This window comes from Entelurus aequoreus, linkage group LG16, assembly GCF_033978785.1.
Source record: "Entelurus aequoreus isolate RoL-2023_Sb linkage group LG16, RoL_Eaeq_v1.1, whole genome shotgun sequence".
In the NCBI taxonomy this organism is placed as follows: domain Eukaryota; kingdom Metazoa; phylum Chordata; class Actinopteri; order Syngnathiformes; family Syngnathidae; genus Entelurus; species Entelurus aequoreus.
In genome coordinates this window covers 477,634-498,918 of record NC_084746.1, presented here as the reverse complement: position 1 = coordinate 498,918, position 21,285 = coordinate 477,634, and the positions used below count along the sequence as shown (strand labels likewise).

The following is a 21,285-nucleotide window of genomic DNA, read 5'->3' as shown; positions in this document are numbered from 1 at the left end:
CCCCCGTGACCCCAAAGAGGGACAAGCGGTAGAGAATGGATGGATGGGATGTTCCCCTAGTGTCCAAATAACTAAATGAAGTCTTTGTTACTTAGAATATGTTCCCCATACTAAAGTGTTACCAAAAACATATAACTTTGTCTTGAATTTGAAAAAAAACATTTTATTTTTCACTAAAGAAGGGTTGGGTGAATGCGCATACGAAACTGCTGGGGTTTGTTGCCTCCAACAAGGTTAAGAACCACTGTTATAAAGTAACTGAGTAAACAAGGAAGACGCATAAAGGTTTTAAGTGTTGTACGTGCATACAAATGTTTTAAATGACATTTTCCTCTAAGGTTATATTTCTCATCTTTTGTTGAGAAGAATTGTTGTACATTCTTGGCTAGCAGGTTATATAGTTTGCTTTGTACATCATTTTACATGTTTGCAAATGCACCAAAAGGTTGAATTTCAATATTTGTGATTCAATAAATAATGGGTTTGTATGTTGTCTATATCCAACATTATTCTAATTGATCTTGGCCAAAGAACACAAGCTGGAGTTGACCTTGGGAATAAATGTTCCTCCATGCGGCGCCTGAGCTAAAAGAAGTTTGACGTAAACTAACTGAATAAACAAGCAAGACGCACTAACAGCGTCACCCAGTGGCCAATCTAGACAACTGCATCCCCTTGAAACTCACAAATGTGTGACGTTACTCATCTATGACGTCATTTCAGGAAATCCGGGTATTTTGACTTATTTATTGAAACTTATTTCCGTGGAGGCTTTTGAGCGATCGATAACGCAATTAACTTCTTGTCCTTCCTTTAAAACAAAGTTATGAATGTAACTTGTCGTCATAACTTCATAACGAAGCACATTTAGCGACTATTCGCTGGACTGGAAGAGTTTGAGGTGTTAGTGGACTTGGCCTTCATGGAGCAGCTCACTGACGATGTGATGGCAGACATTAAAAAAGACGTGAGTACACAAAAAGAGCATTAAATATGAGTTCAAGTCGACATTCTATGAAAATAACGATTAGTAAAGAGTGGAATTTACCGAAGCATTGATTACCTATCCATCCATTTACTACCGCTTGTCCCTTTCGGGGTCGCGGAGTGGCTGGAACCTATCACACGTGCACTCGACTTCATATATATTACATATAACAATATAAATACATATATTACATATAACAATATAAATACATATATTACATATAACAATATAAATACATATATTACATATGACAATATAATTACAAATATTACATATAACAATATAAATACATATATTACATATAACAATATAAATACATAAATTACATACAACAATATAAATACATATATTACATATAACAATATAAATACATAAATTACATACAACAATATAAATACATAAATTACATATAACAATTTAAATACATATATTACATATAACAATATAAATACATAAATTACATATAACAATATAAATACATAAATTACATATAACAATATAAATACATAAATTACATATAACAAGATAAATACATAAATTGCATACAACAATATAAATACATATATTACATATAACAATATAAATACATAAATTACATATAACAATATAAATACATATAACAATATAAATACATATATTACATATAACAATATAAATACATATATTACATATAACAATATAAATACATAAATTACATATAACAATATAAATACATATAGTACATATAACAATATAAATACATAAATTACATATAACAATATAAATACATATATTACATATAACAATTTAAATACATATATTACATATAACAATATAAATACATAAATTACATATAACAAGATAAATACATAAATTGCATATAACAATATAAATACATATATTACATATAACAATATAAATACATAAATTACATATAACAATATAAATACATATAACAATATAAATACATATATTACATATAACAATATATATTACATATAACAATATGAATACATATATTACATATAACACATTTAGAGACACAAAATGTGTCTGGGGGCCGGTATATCTATTATATATCTATTGTATATCTATCTTTTTATTTATGTATATATAGATATATATTTACACACACACACATATGTATACACTTATATACACACACATACACCATCCATCCATTTTCTACCGCTTGTCCCTTTTTTGGAATCGCGGGGGTGCTGGAGCCTATCCCAGCTGCATTCGGGCGTAAGGCGGGGTACACCCTGGACAAGTCACCACCTCATCACAGGGCCAACACAGATAGACAGACAACATTCACACACTAGGGACCATTCAGTGGTGCCAATCAACCTATCCCCAGGTGCATGTCTTTGGAGGTGGGAGGGGCCTATCCCCAGGTGCATGTCTTTGAAGGTGGGAGGGGCCTATCCCCAGGTGCATGTCTTTGGAGGTGGGAGGGGCCTATCCCCAGGTGCATGTCTTTGAAGGTGGGAGGGGCCTATCCCCAGGTGCATGTCTTTGGAGGTGGGAGGGGCCTATCCCCAGGTGCATGTCTTTGAAGGTGGGAGGGGCCTATCCCCAGGTGCATGTCTTTGGAGGTGGGAGGGGCCTATCCCCAGGTGCATGTCTTTGGAGGTGGGAGGGGCCTATCCCCAGGTGCATGTCTTTGGAGGTGGGAGGGGCCTATCCCCAGGTGCATGTCTTTGGAGGTGGGAGGGGCCTATCCCCAGGTGCATGTCTTTGGAGGTGGGAGGAAGCCGGAGTACTCAGAGGGAACCCACACAATCTCGGGGAGAACATGCAAACTCCACACAAAAAGAGATCGAACCCATGACCTTTGTATTGTGAGGCACATGCACTAACCCCTGTGACACCGTGCTGCCTCTGTGTGTGTATATATATACCGTATATATATATATATATATATATATATATATATATATATATATATATATATATATATATATATATATATATATATATATATATTAGGGGTGTGGGGAAAAATCGATTCGAATTCGAATCGCAATTCTCACGTTGTGCGATTCAGAATCGATTCTCATTTTTAAAAAATTATTTTTAAATTGTATTTATTTATTTATTTATTTATTTATTTATTTTTATTTTTAATTAATCAATCCAACAAAACAATACACAGCAATACCATAACAATGCAATCCAATTCCAAAAGCAAACCCGACCCAGCAACACTCAGAAGTGCAATAAACAGAGCAATTGAGAGGAGACACAAACACCACACACAACAATTGAGAGGAGACACAAACACCACACACAACAATTGAGAGGAGACACAAACACCACACACAACAATTGAGAGGAGACACAAACACCACACACAACAATTGAGAGGAGACACAAACACCACACACACAACAATTGAGAGGAGACACAAACACCACACACAACAATTGAGAGGAGACACAAACACCACACACAACAATTGAGAGGAGACACAAACACCACACACAACAAAACAAAAGTAGTGAAACAAAACAAAAGTAGTGAAACAAAAATGATGATGCAGATTCCAAGCATGTAAATAGTTAGTATAGTTGAAGGTCATTATAAAAGATGAGTGCACATCATAATGGCAGCTACACTTTACATCTTAAACATCTCAAACAATTTGGGGGGAATGTCCGGCAGGCCAGATTGAAAAGCTTAATGGCCCCCATGTGGCCCCCATGTGGACCCCATGTGGACCCCATGTGGCCCCCATGAGGACCCCAGGCCTTCATTGGCCCAGCTCTGATGTAGATGATGTTTCACTATGTAAAGCGCTTTTTGGAGGAAGGTGTGGCGGTATTGCTCGGTTGGTAGAGCGGTCGTGTCAGCAACTTGAGGGTTCCAGGTTCGATCCCCGCTTCCGCCATCCTAGTCACTGCCGTTGTGTCCTTGGGCAAGACACTTAAACCCACCTGCTCCCAGTGCCACCCACACTGCTTTAAAATGTAACTCAGATATTGGCTTTCACTATGTTAAAGCGCTTTGAGTCACTTGAGAAAAGTGCTATATAAATATAATACACAATTCACACTAGGTTGGTAGAGCGGTCGTGCCAGCAACTTGATGGTTCCAGGTTCGATCCCAGCTTCTGCAAGACACTTCAACCTTGCTCCTGATGGGTGGTGCTTACATGGCAGCTACCACCATCAGTGGGTGGATGTGGAAATAGTGTCAAAACGCTTTGAGTACTTGACGGTAGAAACGCTCTATATAAGTATAATAATTCATTTATAAATATCATTCACTTGACAACATTTCTGGTAATGAATCATACTTCATATATGCACTATTTATTCTGACATGTTTGAACTTTGCCCCAAGGTGCTGACCAAGCTGCGCCATTACCTCTGCGGAAAGATCCGGGCCAGATGCCACCTGGACTACCTGCGCTCCCGCCGCATTCTCACCCGGGACGACGCCGAGGAGATCAACTGCAAGACCACGCAGACCAAGAGGACGGGCCTCCTGTTGGACATCCTCTCAGAGAACCCCCAAGGTCTGGACACCCTGCTGGACTCCATCCGGGAGCTGCGAGCGCAGAACTTCATCATCGCCAAGATCACGGACGAGGTGCAGAAGGCCAAGAATGAGAAGATGGCGCTTCTAAAAGGTTATGACCTCACTAATTCACTCCAATCTAGTCTTCACTCCCATGCTGGAAGGCAGAATTTCAACTGAAATATGCTTAGGACTTGACTGGCACAGTTTTGCAGCAGAGTCCTCCAAACTGCACTACACAGTCATGGATCTATTCTATTCTATTCTATGTATGATAGCACAATCACTACACAGTCATTTATCTATTCTATTCTATTCTATGTATGATAGCACAATCACTACACAGTCATTTATCTATTCTATTCTATTCTATGTATGATAGCACAATCACTACACAGTCATTTATCTATTCTATTCTATTCTATGTATGATAGCACAATCACTACACAGTCATGGATCTATTCTATTCTATTCTATGTATGATAGCACAATCACTACAGAGTCATGTATCTATTCTATTCTATGTATGATAGCACAATCACTACACAGTCATGTATCTATTCTATTCTATTCTATGTATGATAGCACAATAACTACACAGTCATGTATCTATTCTATTCTATTCTATGTATGATAGCACAATCACTACACAGTCATGTATCTATTCTATTCTATTCTATGTATGATAGCACAATCACTACACAGTCATGTATCTATTCTATTCTATGTATGATAGCACAATCACTACACAGTCATGTATCTATTCTATTCTATTCTATGTATGATAGCACAATCACTACACAGTCATGTATCTATTCTATTCTATTCTATGTATGATAGTACAATCACAAATACTTTATTTATCCCCGAGGGGAAATGATCATTTTCAGCACAATCCCATTCAAGATCAGACATACATTACAGACATACATTGCAGGGAGACAGAACAGGATTAAACATTACAGGGAGACAGAACAGGATCAAACATTACAGGGAGACAGAACAGGATCAAACATTACAGGGAGACAGAACAGGATCAAACATTACAGGGAGACAGAACAGGATCAAACATTACAGGGAGACAGAACAGGAGCAAACATTACAAGAAGACAGAACAAGATCAAACATTACAGGGAGACATGTCTCTTCATCCACATCTCCTCTCCTCCAGTCTCTCCAAACTCTGCAGCCATGTCTCTTCATCCACATCTCCTCTCCTCCAGTCTCTCCAAACGCAGAGACCCAGCAGCTTAATAGCTTCACCGCTTCTTCGTAGGTGACCAGATCTAGTTGGTCAATAGGATGAAAGTAATCATTGCTAAATTTGATAATTTTCCATTATTTCACCTTTCAGGGCTTTCTTAAACCTTAAAGGCCTACTGAAATGAGATTTTCTTATTTAAACGGGGATAGCAGATCCATTCTATGTGTCATACTTGATCATTTCGCGATATTGCCATATTTTTGCTGAAAGGATTTAGTAGAGAACATCGACGATAAAGTTGGCAACTTTTGGTGGCTGATAAAAAAGCCTTACCTGTAGCGGAAGTAGCGTGACGTCACAGGTTGTGGAGCTCCTCACATCTGCACATTGTTTACAAACATGGCCACCAGCAGAAGTAGCGTGACGTCACAGGTTGTGGAGCTCCTCACATCTGCACATTGTTTACAATCATGGCCACCAGCAGCGAGAGAGATTCGGACCGAGAAAGCGACGATTTCCCCATTAATTTGAGCGAGGATGAAAGATTTGTGGATGAGGAAAGTGAGAGTGAAGGACTAGAGGGCAGTGGAAGCGATTCAGATAGGGAAGATGCTGTGAGAGGCGGGTGGGACCTGATATTCAGCTGGGAATGACTACAACAGTAAATAAACACAAGACATATATATACTCTATTAGCCACAACACAACCAGGCTTATATTTAATATGCCACATAACAAACACCTCCTCCCTCCCGTCCATATAACCCACCAATACAAATCAAACACCCGCACAACACACTCAATCCCACAGCCCAAAGTACCGTTCACCTCCCCAAAGTTTATACAGCACATATATTTCCCCAAAGTTACGTAAGTGACATGCACATAGCGACACGCACGTACGGGCAAGCGATCAAATGTTTGGAAGCCGCAGCTGCCTACTCACCAACTCAAAGTCCTCCTGGTAAGAGTCTCTGTTGTCCCAGTTCTCCACAGGCCAATGGTAAAGCTTGACTGTCATCGTTCGGGAATGTAAACAATGAAACACCAGCTACGACGTAGCCGCTACGTGTTTGTGTTGCTGCAGCCGGCCGCTAATACACCGCTTCCCACCTACAGCTTTCTTCTTTGCTATCTCCATTGTTCATTAAACAAATTGCAAAAGATTCACCAACACAGATGTCCAGAATACTGTGGAAGTTTGCGATGAAAACAGACGACTTAACAGCTGGCCACAATGCTGTCCCAAAATGTCCGCTACAATCCGTGACGTCACGCGCAAACGTCATCATCCAAAGACGTTTTCAGCAGGATATTTCACAGGAAATGTAAAATGTCACTTTATAAGTTAACCCGGCCGTATCGGCATGTGTTGCAATGTTAAGATGTCATCATTGATATATAAACTATCAGACTGCGTGGTCGCTAGTAGTGGCTTTCAGTAGGCCTTTAACAAAGAAGTACATGTCTTCAGCTCATCACTGAGCTTGTTCCACCATTTCACTCCTAAAACTGAAATACATTTGTATTTTATATTCCTTCTTACTTTACATATTTCAAAAATCAAAATCCCCACTGCAATATAATCACTTTTATCACTAGTGGCATTTTTCTATTTCCCCGCTTCCCGTCTCGCCAGAAGCAGCATATATAAAAAGATATATATGTATGTATATATGTACGTGCTTCTGGCGAAACAAAAGAGCAACCACCATTCAAAGTATTTTTCACCCCTGCTAATTGATTGTGTTTGCATATTTTATTACAACACGTCCCCTAAACATGAAAACACCATCGGCATGAATGAGCACAACATTGAGTTTGTATAAAAGTTTGTATCTTTAGTTGTTGAAATGAAATGGGCAGTGACTGACTGGTTAATTGTTGTGGTAGCAGCTTAGCCAGCATGTTGCGAGAGTGGAGATGCGGAGGTTTGCTATGGTCTGGTGACAACAATGCTTGGCTCTCATGCCAGACGACCAAGGTTGGAGTCCCGAGCAGAACTAAAAAGCAGGAACTTGTTGTTCAATAAGCTTGAAAAAACATGAGATAATGTCACACAAACCAGGAAGAAGCTTCTTTTTTTTTTGTCAGTTATGCAAATGAAACAATGACTTTATTCATGCTGGTCAATCTCTGTTGATACTCATTACCCTCCTCTCCAGGACCTGAATGCTATATATTGTATATATTGTACTATCTGCAGGATTATTGCTCACTAGACACTCCTCTCTCCTTTAGCTGGAGCATCCACTTCCTCACCCGGCAGCACCGTCACCTGCATGACCCCCCAGCCTTCCGGTATGTTCTCCATCCACTCCACCTTGCTCCTCCATCCCGATGGCGAAGGAAGCCTCCCTGTTTCGGACGGCTTTGCAGAAGGTGGCGGTGACTCTCAGTCCTCCATGGCTGCTGTCTCCTCCTCAACCTCCTCCTGCCTCCCCAAGCCAGGAGAGCCCGGAGCTCCTCCGCTCCCCGAGGAGGAGATGGTGGAAGACGGGGGGTCACCGGGCTCCTCCACCTGCAGCAACATGGCCGATCCCAACTTCCAACCCCTGCGGTCGCGTTCTCTCACTCAGAGCAACTCTTGATCAGTCTGCAGTCACAGGGACTAACAGGTAGATTGAACTATGCTGCTTTTTCATCCAAACTACTGTACATTATGTTAGACTTTTTTACATCATTCCTTCATCTCTTCTTCTTATTAGAGGATCACTAAATAAATGTGCTGCATTTTATGCTCGTGCTTGCATATATTTGTCAAAAAAAAGAACCGAGTCATTAGTCACTTAAATACAATTTTGTGCAACTCTACTGTAATATATCAAAAAAAGAAATAAAATATTATTTAACGAATATATGGATTTACAATATATCAAGAAGGTGAGTAATGGGAACTAAAACAATCTAAAAAATGTTTTTAATTAATACAAATAATTTTAAAAAAATGTGTCCCTTCAAAGTAATTTGAAATCTAATTTGTAACTAATTGTAACCATTTGTCAAAAAGTATTACAATTATGTTAAATAATAAAAAGTCATAAAAAATGACAAAAAGACAAGTAATAAATAACACAGTTCTTAAACAACTTGTAAAAATACTTGTTTGACGTAAATGATTTGTAATAATTACACTACCTTAGTTATTATACTTATATTTGTTATTTTGAGCCACATGGCTCACATGGTTGAAACAACATGATGGTTCCCGGTACCAATCCAGCTTCCACCGTCCGAGTCACTGCCGTTGTGTCCTTGGGCAACAAACTTCACCCACCTGGCTCCCAGTGCCACACACACACACTAGTGTATGAATATGAATGAATATTTGGCGTATGAATGTGGATTATGTTTACGTTACAGTCTACAATTTGTGTGTGTGTATACTAGCGGCCCCAAAGACAACAATAATGGATTATTTTATTTTGCTATAGATAGCTCAAAATGTTCATGAACAGCTTTTCACCATGCTTTTATAATTATAGATGTATAACTATACAGTATATTCAAAAGTTAATTAAGGAAAAAAAAATATTGAGAAAATTAAATACAATTGTAGAGCATGTCAACAATAATAAAACATTGACAATTTTTCCAGTATTGGGGAGGTTTATACTGTACAATTTGACACAGAGGGTTTTTTTTCCTTCTTGTGTTTGTAAATTCCTAAACTGGAAAAGCTGAAAATGACTCACAGGTTTGATCTTCATTGCCGTGGTGACAGCTGAAGAAGACCTACTCTTAACTGGTAGGTTCATACGTTGTATTATGAATATAATAGTATAGTATTATATTATCCTTTTTACATGAAGTTGTGTTATATATATTGATGTACAGTAAAACTGTCCAATGTGATGACTTTTACTGCTATGCAAATGCAGCACAAATCTGTGAGGGTTCATTGAAAACATTCTTTGATACGTCAACTTAAGAATTAAGGTAAAGTTAAATGTCAACATTTTTTGCTGTGACGGAGGTGCAAGCTCATGTAGGAGAACCCGTTTGATAAACATCAGAATGCCTGGAATGGTTCAAGCTTTGTCTTGACTCACTACTAAGTTGGACGTTTGATTCTGGGCTGGTCGTCAGCGTCATGGACGAGTCCGAGCCCCTGCTGGCCGCCAGGTCGGACCAGCAAAGACCCAGCCGCAATGGCCGCTGCGGGTGGAGTCTTGGCGCTCCCAACATGGACTCCGAGCTGGTGGACGACCTGAGACGCAGGCTCAAGTACTTCTTCATGAACCCGTGCCAGAAGTACAAAGCCAGGGGTCGCAAACCCTGGAAGCTGATGTTGCAAATACTAAAAATCGTCATCATCACCGCCCAGGTAGCCTGCTTCCTGCATGTGGCCGTATTACTATCATTCTTATGGCCATATTTCTTCTTCAGCTGGTCTCCTTTGGACTGAGCAACGAGATGATGGTCACGTTCAAGGACGAGAACTTGATGACGTTCCGCAACATCTTTCTCAAAGGATACAAGGACCACCAGCTGGGAGGTCACGTTGTGTACACAAAAGCAGACGTCTATGAGCACATACGCTACGTCATCGACAGAGTAAGTGCGGCAAAAATACTTCATGGGAGTTCATGGCCAACTTGTTTATTGTTGTCTTTGCAGTACGCCCGACTTCAGAACCTAACCACTGGCAACCTGGCATACGAGAGGACCGAGGGCAAGTACACGCCTCTGATTGTCTGCCAGGAGTTCTACAGGAACAGCAACATTGACCTCCAGAACGAGACCTTCTGCGTCGATCCACACATCGATACAGGTAATGGTGATAATATGTATATTCATATCAATAGTACTTACATATATTCAGAGTAATAGTACATATATTTATTTCAACACAATGATGCAGGTACTTGTAATTGTACATATACTAAAATATATTTATACTTACAAAAGCCAAAAGCAGTGAAGTTGTGTAAATGGTAAATAAAAAGAGAATACAACAAATCCTTTTCAACTTTTATTCAATTGAATAGACTGCAAAGACAAGATATTTCATGTTCACACTGAGAAACTAGATTTTTTTTTGCAAATAATCATGAAGTTAGAATTTAATGGCAGCAACACATTGTAAAAAAGGCATTTTTACCAGTGTGTTACATGGCCTTTCCTTTTAACAACACTCAGTACAGGCTGCGTTGTACTGTACTGTAAGTGTCCTGTTGGCTGAAGATCTTCCCTGTTTGCAGGTGTTATGGTTTTTGGGACCAGCAGCAAATGACGCAATCATTTCTATTTTGGACAATTAGCTTGCTTCCTCAAAACATTTCTATTAGCTTGTCGTTGACTACTCTAATTTGGGATCAACATTTGCAATAAAAGTGAGTGTTGCACTTAATAGATTAGATTCCTTTCTGTCTCTTTTCGATTGCTGTCTTTTCCTAGCAACGAAGGAAGCTAACTAGCTACTCTATATTGGTAGAAACAAGTTTGCTTATGAAACACGTTTGAAATTCTCAAATGATGATCAAATATTGTAGCCAGGTTCTCAGTTTAGTGCTACAACAACTTGGCAGACTGCTGGGTTGTAATATATTTTATAATGAATGTTATAAATGATTATTATAGATAATTACCAACAGAGTGAATTGGCAAAATGTCATTGTACTTGTGCAATGAGGATAAAGATCATTCCAAGTATAAATAATACAAATTAAAGAACAGTACTTTTTTAAAATCAGTTGATGTTTCTTTATATTTCTTATGGATTGTGATTGATTCCACATAATGTCATCTAATCAGCTTGGGAACATTTCCTCTTCCAGATTGTTTTTCCATCTATCCTGTGCAGTCTTTGGAAAACATCACTTTGGCCACACCGCTCAACTTCTCTTTGGACTTCAGGAGGTAATGAATGCATACTCTACAATAATCCATCCATCCATTTCCTACCGCTTGTCCCTTTCGGGGTCGCGGGGGGTGCTGGCACATATCTCAGCTGCATTCAGGCGGAAGGCGGGGTACACCCTGGACAAGTCACCACCTCATCACAGGGCCAACACATTCACAACACACATTCACACACTAGGGACCATTTAGTGTTGCCAATCAACCTATCCCCAGGTGCATGTCTTTGGAGGTGGGAGGGGCCTATCCCCAGGTGCATGTCTTTGGAGGTGGGAGGGGCCTATCCCCAGGTGCATGCCTTTGGAGGTGGGAGGAGCCTATCCCCAGGTGCATGTCTTTGGAGGTGGGAGGGGCCTATCCCCAGGTGCATGTCTTTGGAGGTGGGAGGAGCCTATCCCCAGGTGCATGTCTTTGGAGGTGGGAGGGGCCTATCCCCAGGTGCATGTCTTTGGAGGTGGGAGGGGCCTATCCCCAGGTGCATGTCTTTGGAGGTGGGAGGGGCCTATCCCCAGGTGCATGTCTTTGGAGGTGGGAGGAGCCTATCCCCAGGTGCATGTCTTTGGAGGTGGGAGGGGCCTATCCCCAGGTGCATGTCTTTGGAGGTGGGAGGGGCCTATCCCCAGGTGCATGTCTTTGGAGGTGGGAGGGGCCTATCTCCGGGTGCATGTGTTTGGAAGTGGGAGGGGCCTATCTCTGGGTGCATGTGTTTGGAGGTGGGAGGGGCCAATATTGAAATGTAATAGTGTGGGGGGGGGGATGCCGAGGTTGAGTTTAGGGCGGGGTGGGAGGCCCTTTAGTAGTCTTGAGCTTGGGGCCAAGAAGTTGGTGCTCCGCCCCTGACTGTCACACTTTGTGTTCTTTGTTTCCAGGCTGCTGTCAGTTCATGTTTCTTTTACTCTGAAAAGCATCAACCTGCAGGCTGTCAGACACCACCAGCTTCCAGACTGTTTCGTCTTCCATGTCGTGGTTAGTCGCCACACCTGTCAATCATCAACACCAGTCATTGCAATCTATGTGCCATAAATCACAGCTGTTATGAACGCCAATGATGCAATAGTGTCAGGACATGTTGCGGCAGGCCTCACCCTATTTTCTATGTTTGCTCTTATGTTGTGGAGGTGACTGTTATTTCCTGGTGCAGCACTCTTATTTCAGTTCACTTCCTGTTTGGCTCCACCCATCACCTGCCTCCGATCTCTAATCAATCAACATCACAGATGCAATCAATAGCCTTTAAATGTCATTTCTTTGTGCCCAGGTCACGTTTAATAACCGCGCTCACAGTGGCAACATAAAGGTGGCAGTTAAGAATGACGTCGCCATCAACCAATGCAGAGACTGGATTGTGGAGGGAACGTGTAAGTCTATGTTGAGCTTGAAATGGAAGTGAAATGTGTAAATGTATGTTGAGCTTGAAATGAAAGTGAAATGTGTAAATGTATGTTGAGCTTGAAATGAATGTCTGCATGTTGTATGAAAAGGCGGGAAGAAGGACTACTGGCTGCTCTTCTTCGACACGGCCGTCATCCTCGCCTGCTTCACCTCGCTCATTCTCTGCCTGCGTTCTGTCATCAATGGCATCCGGCTCCAGTTTGTGAGAAAAAACATATTTTCTACCGCTTGTCCCTTTTGGGGTGGCGTGCTGTGCTGGAGCCTATCCCAGCTGCACTCAGGCGGAAGGCAGGGTACACCCTGGACAAGTCACCAGTTCATTGCAGGGCCAATAAATCCAAACCATAGCCATATTTTCCACATAAACTCTAGAAGGTTGGTAGAGCCGCGATGCCAGCAACTTGAGGGTTCCAGGTTCGATTCCCACATCTGCCATCCTAGTCACTGCCGTTGTGTCCTTGTGCAAGACACTTTCCCCCCTGCGCCCAGTGCCACACACACTGCTTTAAATGTAGCTTAAAGATGTGGATAATGGCTTCCACAATGTGAAGCGCTTTGAGTTTCTAGAGAAAAAGTGCTATACAAATGTAATTCACTTTACTCCAAAGTGTTAGGGTTAAAAGTGTTAACTATACTTAACAATATACAACCTTTTCTTTTTTTGCTTACCAACATGGTTTAATTTCTAATCATATGTGTTTTTATATTCATAGGTGATTTGTGGCATATTTACAAAAGCAGTGAAGTTGTCAGGTTGTGTAAATGCTAAATAAAAAGAGAATACAACAAATCCTTTTCAACTTATATTCAATAGAATAGACTGCAAAGACAAGATATTTCATGTTCACACTGAGAAACTTCATTTTATTTTTTGCAAATCATGAAGTTAGAATTTAATGACAGCAACACATTGCAAAAAAGGCATTTTTACCAGTGTGTTACATGGCCTTTCCTTTTAACAACACTCAGTAAAGGTTTGGGAAGCGAGGAGACACATTTTTGAAGTGGAATTCTTTGCCATTCTTGCTTGATGTACAGCTTAAGTTGTTCAACAGTCTCCCTTCTCAGATTTTAGCCTTCACACATTTTCAATGTCTGGACTACAGGCAGGCCAGTCTAGTACCCGCACTCTTTTACTATGAAGCCACGCTGATGTAACACGTGGCTTGGCATTGTCTTGCTGAAATAAGCAGGGGCGTCCATGGTAACGTTGCTTGGATGGCAACATATGTTGCTCCAAAAGCTGTATGTACCTTTCAGCATGAATGGTGCCTTCACAGATGTGTAAGTTACCCATGTCTTGGCCACTAATACACCCCCATACCATCACACATGCTGCCTTTTACACTTTGCGCCTAGATGGTTGGTTTGGACGGTTCTTTTCCTCTTTGGTACGGAGGACACCACGTCCACAGTTTCCAAAAACAATTTGAAATGTGGACTCATCAGACCACAGAACACTTTTCCACTTTGCATCAGTCCATCTTAGATGAGCTCAGGCCCAGCGAAGCGTTTCTGGGTGTTGTTGATAAATGGCTTTGGCTTTGCATAGTAGAGTTTTAACTTGCACTTATAGATGTAGCGACCAACTGCAGTTACTGACAGTGGTTTTCTGATGTGTTCCTGAGCCCACGTGGTGATGTCCTTTACACACTGATGTCACTTTTTGATGCAGTACAGCCTGAGGGATCAAGGACAAGCCACCCTGGGCCCGGAGCTCTAGCGATGTGGTAAGACTGATGAAAGTCACTAGTAATTCCAACACGACACATCATTTCAACTGACCGCAATTCGGTTCGAGTGCATGAAGAACACACCCGGCTTACAGCAACTCACATGCCAGACAGACTCAAATGCAGCAATAAAGACAGCTAGTTAGTAGCTGCAGCGTCAGTATTCACCGCCATCTTAACATATCTTACCTTAGTCCAAAATGTATAACAAGTATAAATAAATCATATGATTAGTATTATATATCAAGTTAGCAAGTTCACATATGAACTTGAAGTGCCATCCCATTCCTAACCCATAGGGTTCAATATGACCTTTTGCAGCTATTACAGCTTCAACTCTTCAGGGAAGGGCTGTCCACAAGGTTGCAGAGTGTGATTATAGGAATATTCCACCATTTTTCCAAAAGCGCATTGATGAGGTCACACACTGATGTGGGTGGAGAAGGCCTGGCTCTCAGTCTCCCTTCTAATTCATCCCAAATGTGTTCTATCGGGTTCAGGTCAGGACTCTGTGCAGGCCAGTCAAGTTCATCCACACCAGACTCTGTCATCCATGACCTTGCTTGGTGCACTGGTGCACAGTCATGTTGGAAGAGGAAGGGGCCCGCTCCAAACTGGTCCCACAAGGTTGGGAGCATGGAATTGTCCAAAATGTTTTGGTATCTTGGAGCATTCAAAGTTCCTCTCACTGGAACTAAGGGGCCAAGCCCAACTCCTGAAAAACAACCCCACACCATAATTCCTCCTCCACCAAATCTCACACGCGGCACATGTCTCCATGCCTAAGTGCTTGATTTGCTACACCTGTGGCCGGGCCAAGTGATTAGGACACCTGATTCTCGTCATTTGGGTGGGTGGCCAAATACTTTTGGCAATATATACATATATATACTTTTTGTTGTGTGGTGTAGGTCAGCTTTGTGGGTGACCATGGGGGAAATGTGGGCATAGTTCCTTGCTCAAGGACCCAACAGCAGTGCAAATACAGTCTAGCGCAGGGGTCACCAACGCGGTGCCCGCGGGCACCAGGTAGCCCGTAAGGACCAGATGAGTAGCCCGCTGGCCTGGTCTAAAAATAGCTCAAATAGCAGCACTTACCAGTGAGCTGCCTCTATTTTTTAAATTGTATTTATTTACTAGCAAGCTGGTCTCGCTTTGCCCGACATTTTTAATTCTAAGAGAGACAAAACTCAAATAGAATTTGAAAATCCAAGAAAATATTTTAAAGACTTGGTCTTCACTTGTTTAAATAAAGTCATTATTTTTTTACTTTGCTTCTTATAACTTTCAGAAAGACAATTTTAGAGAAAAAATACAACCTTAAAAATGATTTTAGGATTTTTAAACAAATATACCTTTTTACCTTTTAAATTCCTTCCTCTTCTTTCCTGACAATTTAAATCAATGTTCAAGTAAATGTATTTTTATTGTAAAGAATAATAAATACATTTTAATATAATTCTTCATTTTAGCTTCTGTTTTTTCGACGAAGAATATTTGTGAAATATTTCTTCAAACTTATTATGATTAAAATTCAAAAAAAATTATTCTGGCAAATCTAGAAAATCTGTAGAATCAAATTTAAATTTTATTTCGAAGTCTTTTGAATTTCTTTGAAAAAATTTTGTTCTGGAAAATCGATAAGAAATAATGATTTGTCTTTGTTAGAAATATAGCTTGGTCCAATTTGTTATATATTCTAACAAAGTGCAGATTGGATTTTAACCTATTTAAAACATGTCATCAAAATTATAAAATTAATCTTAATCAGGAAAAATTACTAATGATGTTCCATACATTTTTTTATTTTATTTTTTCAAAAAGATTTGAATTAGCTAGTTTTTCTCTTCTTCTTTTCGGTTGAATTTTGAATTTTAAAGAGTCGAAATTGAAGATAGACTATGTTTCAAAATGTAATTGTCATTTTTTTGTGTTTTCTCCTCTTTTAAACCATTCAATTAAGTGTAAATATCATTAATTATTAATAATAACATAGAGTTAAAGGTAAATTGAGCAAATTGGCTATTTCTGGCAATTTATTGAAGTGTGTATCAAACTGGTAGCCCTTCGCATTAATCACTACCCAAGAAGTAGCTCTTGCTTTCAAAAAGGTTGGTGACCCCTGGTCTAGAGAGTAATACATTGATATTTGTCCCTGATGTAGGAGTTCAGCACCTTCTTCCACACCCACTACAGTAAAAGGGTGAGAATGTCGGAGCGCATGGAGTTTGTGAACGGCTGGTACATTCTCATCATCGTCAGCGACTCTCTCACCATCGCAGGTTCGGCCTTCAAGATCGGAATACAGACCAAGGTTTGTTGTCTTTCTGTTATTATTTATATCTATTTATAAGTCCCCCAAAACACTGAACTATTGTTTTATCATGTGGATTCATGGAAAACGTGAATAATGAATATTATTTTGCAGCTGTTGACGAGTTACGACGTGTGCAGCATCCTCCTGGGCACAGCCACCATGCTGGTGTGGGTGGGCGTGTTGCGGTACCTTGGCTTCTTCAAGAAATATAACGTAAGACAAGCATGTGAGGAGAAGACAACATTATATTTCACCTTTTTATATCTTTTTACCAGATCCTAATTTTGACTTTGAGGGCAGCTTTTCCTAATGTGATCCGCTTCTGCTGTTGTGCCGCCATGATCTACCTGGGCTACTGTTTCTGTGGCTGGATCGTGCTTGGACCGTACCATGACAAAGTAACTCTTCCTATAGTAGTCATAATAACTGTTTCTGTGGCTGGATTGTGCTTGGACCGTACCATGACAAAGTAACTCTTCCTATAGTAGTCATAATAACTGTTTCTGTGGCTGGATCGTGCTTGGACCGTACCATGACAAAGTAACTCTTCCTATAGTAGTCATAATAACTGTTTCTGTGGCTGGATCGTGCTTGGACCGTACCATGACAAAGTAACTCTTCCTATAGTAGTCATAATAACTGTTTCTGTGGCTGGATCGTGCTTGGACCGTACCATGACAAAGTAACTCTTCCTATAGTAGTCATAATAACTGTTTCTGTGGCTGGATCGTGTTTGGACCGTACCATGACAAAGTAACTCTTCCTATAGTAGTCATAATAACTGTTTCTGTGGCTGGATCGTGCTTGGACCGTACCATGACAAAGTAACTCTTCCTATAGTAGTCATAATAACTGTTTCTGTGGCTGGATCGTGCTTGGACCGTACCATGACAAAGTAACTCTTCCTATAGTAGTCATAATAACTGTTTCTGTGGCTGGATCGTGCTTGGACCGTACCATGACAAAGTAACTCTTCCTATAGTAGTCATAATAACTGTTTCTGTGGCTGGATCGTGTTTGGACCGTACCATGACAAAGTAACTCTTCCTATAGTAGTCATAATAACTGTTTCTGTGGCTGGATCGTGCTTGGACCGTACCATGACAAAGTAACTCTTCCTATAGTAGTCATAATAACTGTTTCTGTGGCTGGATCGTGCTTGGACCGTACCATGACAAAGTAACTCTTCCTATAGTAGTCATAATAACTGTTTCTGTGGCTGGATCGTGCTTGGACCGCACCATGACAAAGTAACTCTTCCTATAGTAGTCATAATAACTGTTTCTGTGGCTGGATCGTGTTTGGACCGTACCATGACAAAGTAACTCTTCCTATAGTAGTCATAATAACTGTTTCTGTGGCTGGATCGTGCTTGGACCGTACCATGACAAAGTAACTCTTCCTATAGTAGTCATAATAACTGTTTCTGTGGCTGGATCGTGCTTGGACCGTACCATGACAAAGTAACTCTTCCTATAGTAGTCATAATAACTGTTTCTGTGGCTGGATCGTGCTTGGACCGTACCATGACAAAGTAACTCTTCCTATAGTAGTCATAATAACTGTTTCTGTGGCTGGATCGTGTTTGGACCGTACCATGACAAAGTAACTCTTCCTATAGTAGTCATAATAACTGTTTCTGTGGCTGGATCGTGTTTGGACCGTACCATGACAAAGTAACTCTTCCTATAGTAGTCATAATAACTGTTTCTGTGGCTGGATCGTGCTTGGACCGTACCATGACAAAGTAACTCTTCCTATAGTAGTCATAATAACTGTTTCTGTGGCTGGATCGTGCTTGGACCGTACCATGACAAAGTAACTCTTCCTATAGTAGTCATAATAACTGTTTCTGTGGCTGGATCGTGCTTGGACCGTACCATGACAAAGTAACTCTTCCTATAGTAGTCATAATAACTGTTTCTGTGGCTGGATCGTGCTTGGACCGCATCATGACAAAGTAACTCTTCCTATAGTAGTCATAATAACTGTTTCTGTGGCTGGATCGTGCTTGGACCGTACCATGACAAAGTAACTCTTCCTATAGTAGTCATAATAACTGAGCACAAAGATCTGAACCATCCAAACATGTCTTCCAGTTCCGAACGCTGGACAAGGTGACAGAGTGTCTCTTCTCGCTCATCAACGGCGACGACATGTACGCCACCTTCATGAAGCTGAGGAAGGACGGCTACATGGTGTGGCTCTTCTCCCGGCTCTACCTGTACTCCTTCATCTCTCTCTTCATCTACATGGTGCTGAGCCTCTTCATCGCTCTCATCACTGACACCTACGAGACCATCAAGGTCAGCCGCCATCCTCCTGTCCACCTCCTCTTCCTACTCTGACATATTGTGTTGTGTTGTAGCATCACCAGCAGGAGAAAGTGCCGGCGTCTCAGCTGCAGGCTTTCATAGCTCAGTGCAGAGACCAGCCCAAGTCTGGAAGATATATGAGTGAGCAGGGAGCAGAGTCCTGCTGCCTCTTTTCTTCTCTTTCTTGTGGCTTTCCTGAAAAAATGTGACCTGGGATGTATTAAATTCCCTCCTCAATCATCTCTTGTGTTATGTTTTTGACATCATGTCTGCAAACATGCATATTAGAATTATTTTGTTTGTCAACAAAAGAAACAATCACTTTCCGACGGAGCCTGAAGACCTGGACTCAGTCCCCTCAACCTCGTGTTCGTTTGATCGGAGGGAGAAGGAACTTGCCAGACATTTGTATCAACAAATCGAGGCTCTCCCAGTTGTTGTCTTCTAGCCAGTTGGGGGAATTTTACAAGCTGTTGTCAGCTTTTAATGACCTCATCTGTCTCTTTTTTGGATGACTTCACAAGTCTTATCTGGTGACTTTTAAATTTGATCAGTGACTCAACAAAGTCCATGACAATCCTTAAATGCAGTGTAAATCATAAGAATAGACATAGCAAACTTGTATTCATGTACATCTGCATAAATGTTGCATTGTGTCATCAATATCCATCATGCAATGATACGGAAACAATGGCTAGATGTTGATAGTCCAACTCATACAAGCTACAGAGATGGTTATAGTTTTAGTTTATTTGGAACATCACGTATTTCCAGTTTCTCATTACAACATGTCCAAAAAGAAGTAGGAAGAAGCAGAGTTTATAGATGAAACTGTAATTACATTAGATAGCGATGAGCCGTCTGGGCCAGCAAGACCTTCTCTGCTGGTCTAACATAACCACAAATCATCATCATAATTATAGATACAAATATTTTTTAATTGACTTTCCCTAAATATGTCATATTATGCTCCTTCCAGTGCTGTTGTTTTTACTTTTACTTTCTATCCAATCAGAATTCAGCTAGCTTATGTTGCCATGCTTATGACGCCCCTGCTTATTTCAGCAAGACAATGCCAAGCCAGGTGTTACAACAGCGTGGCTTCATAGTAAAAGAGTGCGGGTACTAGACTGGCCTGCCTGTAGTCCAGACATTGAAAATGTGTGGCGCATTATGAAGCCTAAAATAGCACAAAGGAGACCCCCGGACTGTTGAACAACTTAAGCTGTACATCAAGCAAGAATGGGAAATAATTCCACTTCAAAAATGTGTCTCCTCACTTCCCAAACCTTTACTGAGTGTTGTTAAAAGGAAAGGCCATGTAACACAGTGGTAAAAATGCCTTTTTTGCTGCCATTAAATTCTAAGTTCATGATTATTTGCAAAAAAAATTACGTTACTCAGTGTGAACATGAAATATCTTGTCTTTGCAGTCTATTCAATTGAATATAAGTTGAAAATAATTTGTTGTAGTCTCTTTTTATTTACCATTTACACAACGTGCCAACGTGGGTTTTGTAGATTAACATTATGTGATTTTTGTAAATGAAATAAATGGGGAGAAAAAAGCTAATTTATGTTTGTGTTTGAATTAAGAAATGAAAAAAACAAAAATAAAAATAACTGGGTGGAATGTGAAAGATGTTTAATATCTTTAATGTTAATTACATATAATGCTAGCATACACATACACCAAATGAAATGATATTATTGATCATTATTCTGCATGCTAAGTATATCATTAGGTAGAACTGTCAATTGTTAGTTTTCAAGTCACACACTTGATACTTATTTGCTTCAATCAATCACACTGTGAAATACATCTAAGATGGTGAATCTGACTTGGTAAACTTTATTGGAGATAAAAACCACCACACGTAGGAGGAAAAAGTATCCTTCTTTCAAATGACGTCATTGCAACTCGTTGACGTTCCAGTGCTTCCAGTCAATTTAAATGTGTGTATTTT

At 40.3% G+C, this 21,285-nt stretch overlaps 2 protein-coding genes across 2 annotated transcripts; both read left to right on the top strand.

The window, feature by feature from the left end:
* The first annotated feature begins 726 nt into the window (after nucleotides 1-726).
* bcl10 (BCL10 immune signaling adaptor) lies at nucleotides 727-8,437 on the top strand. The gene is made up of 3 exons (XM_062023676.1): nucleotides 727-967; nucleotides 4,319-4,607; nucleotides 7,941-8,437. The coding sequence occupies exons 1-3, from the start codon at nucleotides 923-925 to the stop codon at nucleotides 8,288-8,290; spliced, it is 684 nt and encodes a 227-aa protein (XP_061879660.1). The 5' UTR covers nucleotides 727-922; the 3' UTR covers nucleotides 8,291-8,437.
* A 1,072-nt stretch (nucleotides 8,438-9,509) lies between these two features.
* On the top strand, nucleotides 9,510-20,881 carry LOC133631468 (mucolipin-3-like). The gene is made up of 12 exons (XM_062023675.1): nucleotides 9,510-10,026; nucleotides 10,089-10,256; nucleotides 10,320-10,473; nucleotides 11,480-11,561; nucleotides 12,431-12,527; nucleotides 12,820-12,919; nucleotides 13,043-13,155; nucleotides 16,851-17,000; nucleotides 17,115-17,216; nucleotides 17,279-17,401; nucleotides 19,103-19,309; nucleotides 19,372-20,881. Exons 1-12 carry the CDS (start codon nucleotides 9,793-9,795, stop codon nucleotides 19,525-19,527), a joined length of 1,686 nt encoding a protein of 561 aa, XP_061879659.1. The 5' UTR covers nucleotides 9,510-9,792; the 3' UTR covers nucleotides 19,528-20,881.
* Nucleotides 20,882-21,285: the final 404 nt, after the last annotated feature.